The following is a 5647-nucleotide window of genomic DNA, read 5'->3' as shown; positions in this document are numbered from 1 at the left end:
TTTTTTTGTCTGTCTTTCTTCATTGATTCACATACTTCAATGAACTCTTTATAAAATAGTTTTGCACCACAGACCACTTGAAATATTGCAATTTACAAAGCTAGCACAGAAATTGACAAATGAAAAATATGGTTTGAGCTTTTGCTGTGAATTTTGTTATTTGAGTGAGAATTTGAAAAATGGATGGATTAGGGTGCTAAACTTGTAAATAGTAATGCTTGGAGTGTTATTTTTGTAAATAATAAACTTATTGGCTTTGTAGTTCCAGCAAAACTATCTTGGTGCTAGTTTTGCAAACAACAATGTTTCAAGTTTTGTTTCTATACTAATCTCAAAAATATTTTTTTGAAATTATTGATTTTATTTGTCTCAAAAAATATACATAACACTTTTATATTTGTCTTAAAGTTTGTTTTAATACCATGGTGGTATGATTACATATGAAAGTTGAGGTGCTACATAAGTAAACACAGAAGGATTGTGTGGTGTGCATGTAAATCTTCCAAATTACAAATGAAAGAAGACTAAAAATCACAGTTTGGAGAAGTTAGGCTTGCGCTTCTGTAGCTGAGCAGCAACAGCCTCCTCCAGGTCAGGAGACATGAGCATGGCTGAGTTCCAGGTTGCGATGTACTCGAGTCCCTCCTCCACCTTTTGATCTCGGCTCTTCAGAAGCACCGCCTTCGTCCCCATCACTGCCACCGCCGACTTCGCCGCCAGTCCTGTAAGCCCAATTTCAAAATGCATTTGCAGGTGATGATATAAATCTTTATTGTCAAATATCCAACTTACTACAATCATATAATATTTTCTTGTTGTTAACCAATCTAATTTCAGTTCTAATCTCAATCGACAAATATAGATTAGGATCAGAGTAACTACATCAGTTCAGTAGTTCAAGAAAAACATCTGAGTGGTTAATTTATAAATATCAATGTTTCAGGCAGTCTGTGTGTAATTATCCCTCAACTAAAATGGAAATTTACACACCCATCACATGATTCCTATGCACCTACCATATCTCAAATCTAAAGTTACATATTTACTTGCATAGCATTTTGGTGCTATAAGAACATGCATGCGAAAGTATATTTCACTTTAAAAAAGTGATAATAGTGCTATTTTTGATGTGATAGTAAGGATTTGAGTGTTAGTGTTATGTGTGTAAATATGAAAGAATATGAAAGTTTAGGAGTAAGATATGTAAATATACAGGAATTGTGCTATGTATGTTCTTAATGCTTGAGGAGAAAGCATAGATGAAAATACAGAAAGGCTATTTGGCTACAAGCAGTTGTGGAACCAAAAGTTGGTTGAGGGAGGGGTTCACCAACGCTACATTTTTACTAAACTCTTTAATATCATGTAATACATGAAAAACTCTATCTCCTGAACTTAAATACTTAATAATAAATTTAATATTAATTATATTTTAATTTAATTATAATATTTATAATAGTTTTTAAAAAAAAATAGGAGAAGAAAACTTTAACCTTAAATACTCGCCACCATTTAATTTTTAATTTTGTCACTCTATTAAATTCTAGTTCGGCGGCCGGCTACAAGCACGAGTTAATTCGAGCAGTTATAAATAAATATTGTAAATTTGAATTTGGTGCATCTTGAGGGTATTAAATCATAAAAATTAATTTGGCAAAACAACATTTAAGGGACTATTTGGGGAAGAATGAATTGTCTATGGATGTGGTTGTAAACATATCGTGGGTAAAGCAAGATATTATAAAGCTGTGGTATCATAGTTTCACTTTAAAAAAAGTTGCACAGCAACTTTGTTACAATAAACACACTTTAGTTGATTTAGCCGTACAAAATTGCTTCTTGACAGAAAAATCTCTTAAGAATAGAGATAAGTTTATAGCTAAACAATATTGTCATACTTTACAGAAAGAAAGCTGAAAGAAAATGCCCCCTATTTAAGCTTTCGGTGCTGTCTGGTATAGATTTTTAGAATTTATCACCAGATTTACTGAATCCAGCCAAATAGTAAGATGCGTGAGTTTGGTGGATTTACAGATTTATGTACTTGCCAAATCAGATTTTGCTTTCGATTCGGCTAAATCCCAGCTTTTCTAAATCTTCGGGTTCAATGGATTTCTAATTTGACTAATATACTAAATCCTATTAACATTAAATTCTACTTGCAGCCAAGCAGCCCCTTTAGACACAATATGTCGAGATTCTCATTACCACCATCGTCTTCGAAGGCCCATTAGTCGACCCTTGAGCACCCCTCTACCTCCATCTGCTTCATTCGACGTCAATTGAAATGATAAGATCATCCTCAATGAGCTCTCCTGGCCTTTGGTGATCTTTGTAAGAGCCAAACCTTCCTTGCCAAAACCAAAGCACAACCTTCACCCATCAATCCGTGCTCAAAATTTTCAATTCTTTAATTGATCCTACACACCTTGTCTCTCCATCATGCAGATCACACGAGCTTCTCCCATGATAACTTGTCCTTTTCATTGTGTGAATCATGCAATCCTTTCTCGTGGCCTTCCCGATCAATCTCCCGTGATAGTCCATTCCCTTTTCATTTCCGTTACCGCCTCTAAAGCACGTAAGTTTCACGACTCTTCCTTTTCTTCCCCACCACCTTCCCAATTTGCTCAACCTCTCTCGCACTTGCTACCAAACCACCTTCGCTTCCTATATATGAAGCTGAATGGTTAGGGCATCACCCTTGTCTCGCTCGCCTCCTCCTACGACTATCTAAACCTCTCAAGCAAGCCTCTCCTCCTTCCAAAGCCCTAGTTGCAGCCCTCTCTCTTCTCCGCACCCAATAGCAACCGTAGAGCTCTTGCCCTCGCCTCCTTTGCTTTAGTTTTGCCTTTGAACTTAAGGCTGCAAATGAATCGAGCGCTTTACAAGCTACTCGTAACTCTAGTAGATAAGAGCTCGTTCATGTTCATTTGATTAACTAATTGAACAAATTTTAATACGTCTATAAATACTCGATTGTTAAATGAACAAGCTTGAACACTTCCTTGTTTAATTCGTTTATGTCCACAAACAATATCATTTAAAGTTTGTAAACAAACTCGTTAAGAAGCTCGATAAACAATTTCATTTCAAGTTCATAAATAAGATCAATTTTATGCTGACGAATAAAATCGGTTAAAGACTTAAAGCTTAAATTGAGCTTGTGAATAAGCTCATTTAAACCTTAATTTGAAATTCATTTATACTAAATAAATTAAATTAAATTTTAATTTGTAGTATATAAAACAAGATAAAAACATCTTTGTTTAGCTGTTCATTTATTTTACGCATTTATATGTTTATTTTAGTTATTCATTTATTTTTGTAAGTTCATCAAGAAATTCATTAATAAGCTCGATTAAACTTGTTTGATTAGAAAATGGGATTGTTGAATCTCGAAATGTCCTTTGGGTCACGCCCAAGGGATAGAACGTTGGACGGATGAGAGGAATGAAGAAAGAAATTGAAACGAGAATAGAACACACGGTAACACGAATTATCTTGGAACAGCTTCAATAGTCTTTCCTGAAATTATAAGTTTGTCCCTAATTAAATAAGAATATTATAAGTAATTAATGAAACATTGTGCATTTCCATATTTGTAACCAATGTTGGTAGTTTTTTCCCTTTGTAACTGTTGTTTGCATCATTTTACATTGGTAACTGTTACCGACACTATTTCGTGTTCATAACTATTCAATTGGGTCGCCTGATCATCGCTCGGTCGGCTAAAATCCTTCGATCAGCAAACCTTAAGTCCACTTCCCTAACGAAACCCTTTGCGGAGACATTCTCAATCTTGGGAAGGATTATTTCATTAGGCAAAGGTGTGTCACGGTAATCTAATAGGAAACTTTTCTTCGAAAGAGAGATTTTTTTGGAAGGTTGAAAGGGAGTAACTCAGGGCGACCATTAATCTTCTTTGCAAGAGGCCCAGAATCGATTGGGGACGTTGATTTTGTATGACCGTCCCAATTTAAGCGTGCAGTTCTCATCGGCCCTGATACATTTTCCTTCAATCGGCTCATATTCCAACCGAATGAAGTGATGTTGATGGTTCAGTCTTTCAACTGCGATGATGCAATCCTTTGACATCTCCTTTGAGTGATCCATTGAACCTCCTCCGGATTCGTGCAGTTAGATTTTCGATGTATAGGAATTTATGACATCATTGGATTTAAGGATGCAAAGAAAAAAAATCGCTTGGTGGGATTTAACCTGATCATTTGTTAAATCCCACCTAAATCTTGCTAACAAAATTGAGCAGAATTGAATGCAGCCAATTGCAATTTGTGCAATTGATCTGCAAACTAAGGTAGTTTTGTTACCCAAAGATACACTCTAACAAATCCAGACAATGCGGAACTTTATCCAACAAATTAACATAATTAGATGTTTCACATGACGAACTCTTCCAGAAAGAGCACATAGATAAGCTAAAGAACGACAAGATTACCTTCGGCAAGCTGGTCGACACCCTGATCAAGCGCCGATATGGAGGGAAAAACCCTAGTGACGAGGCCCATCGCCTTGGCCTCCGAAGCTGAAACCCTCCGGCAGGTGAGCGCAAGGTCAACGGCGTTGCCATAACCAACTATGTGCGGCAGGCGCTGCAGAGACCCCAGATCAGCTGCAAGGGCGAGGTCGACCTCCTTGACAATAAAAAAAGCGTCGTCAGAACAGCATCGTATGTCGCAGGCGGCAGCGAGATCTACGCCGCCTCCGATGCAAGCTCCTTGGATGGCAGCTACGACGGGCTTGCGGAAGCGCTCGATGGCAGAGATAGCTGCTTGGAGAGAAAGGATACGGCGGCGGAGCACATCGGCGGCGGTGGCGGGATCGGCTGAGGTGGAGGAAGACAAAGATCGGAGTGATTCGAGATCGATTCCGGAGCAGAAATGGGATCCACGGGCAGCGAGAACGACAACGCGAGCGGAGGGGAGGATGGCGAGGAGAGAGAGGGCTTGGGGGAGTTCGGAGAAGAAGGATACTGTGAGGGCGTTCCTTTGGGGAGCACGGTTGAGATAGATGTGGTAGACTGGAATCTTCGGCTCCTTCTGTACAACCTCCAGCGTCTGGAATCCTCGCCGGAGCTCCTCCTCCGCCGCCCTTATCTCTGAGTCTGATGCCGCCATTCGCTGCGATGCTCCACTCGATCTGCAGAACTAAAAACCTCTCATAAGAGAAATTATTTCAGTTTTTTTTTAAAAAAAAAAAAAAATTTAGGTGGGGCCCACCGAAATACAGTAGATCACCTGATTTACGGTCAGGATCGGACACCGCATGTGAAAATATTTGCGTACGGATGACTCTCAATAATTTTAAGTATTAATTTAAATAATATATAATCTCAATAATTTTTCAATAAACATTTAAGTGTATGACAATATACCGTCCGATACGTGTAATATTTCGATGAAATATATTTTTCCCTTACCAGGAGCCTTACAATAATATAATTATAATAACATTAATAACATCTGAAGTATTATTACCCGCATTTAATTTAAATCCAGTTTATCCGGACCTAATAATTTCTCACAAAAAAAGTGATTAGTACATCCTAATCTTATAGGTACGATTTGATAATATTGTAATAATATTGATGGTATTTCTATTGTAATATCATTGCTACCACCACAAA

General features: G+C 37.7%; 1 protein-coding gene across 1 annotated transcript; it reads right to left on the bottom strand.

The window, feature by feature from the left end:
- Window positions 1–378: 378 nt before the first annotated feature.
- LOC110017978 (delta(3,5)-Delta(2,4)-dienoyl-CoA isomerase, peroxisomal) lies at window positions 379–5169 on the bottom strand. The gene is made up of 2 exons (XM_020715174.1): window positions 4460–5169; window positions 379–722 (listed from the first exon to the last, which is right to left on the bottom strand). Exons 1-2 carry the CDS (start codon window positions 5136–5138, stop codon window positions 532–534), a joined length of 870 nt encoding a protein of 289 aa, XP_020570833.1. The 5' UTR covers window positions 5139–5169; the 3' UTR covers window positions 379–531.
- Window positions 5170–5647: the final 478 nt, after the last annotated feature.

The sequence above is a fragment of the Phalaenopsis equestris genome, unplaced genomic scaffold, assembly GCF_001263595.1.
Source record: "Phalaenopsis equestris unplaced genomic scaffold, ASM126359v1 Scaffold000002, whole genome shotgun sequence".
NCBI lineage: Eukaryota > Viridiplantae > Streptophyta > Magnoliopsida > Asparagales > Orchidaceae > Phalaenopsis > Phalaenopsis equestris.
Note: the sequence above shows the minus strand (reverse complement) of the source record. Positions and strands in the feature narration are given on the sequence as shown.

What these genes read in the sequence shown, in the direction of transcription:
- LOC110017978 (XM_020715174.1), bottom strand. Translation starts at nt 5,138, where the DNA reads ATGGCGGCATCAGACTCAGAGATAAGGGCGGCGGAGGAGGAGCTCCGG. An exon ending in TGTCGACCAGCTTGCCGAAG is followed by an intron (nt 723 to 4,459) that starts GTAATCTTGTCG and finishes TTGGGCTTACAG; the next exon opens with GACTGGCGGCGAAGTCGGCG.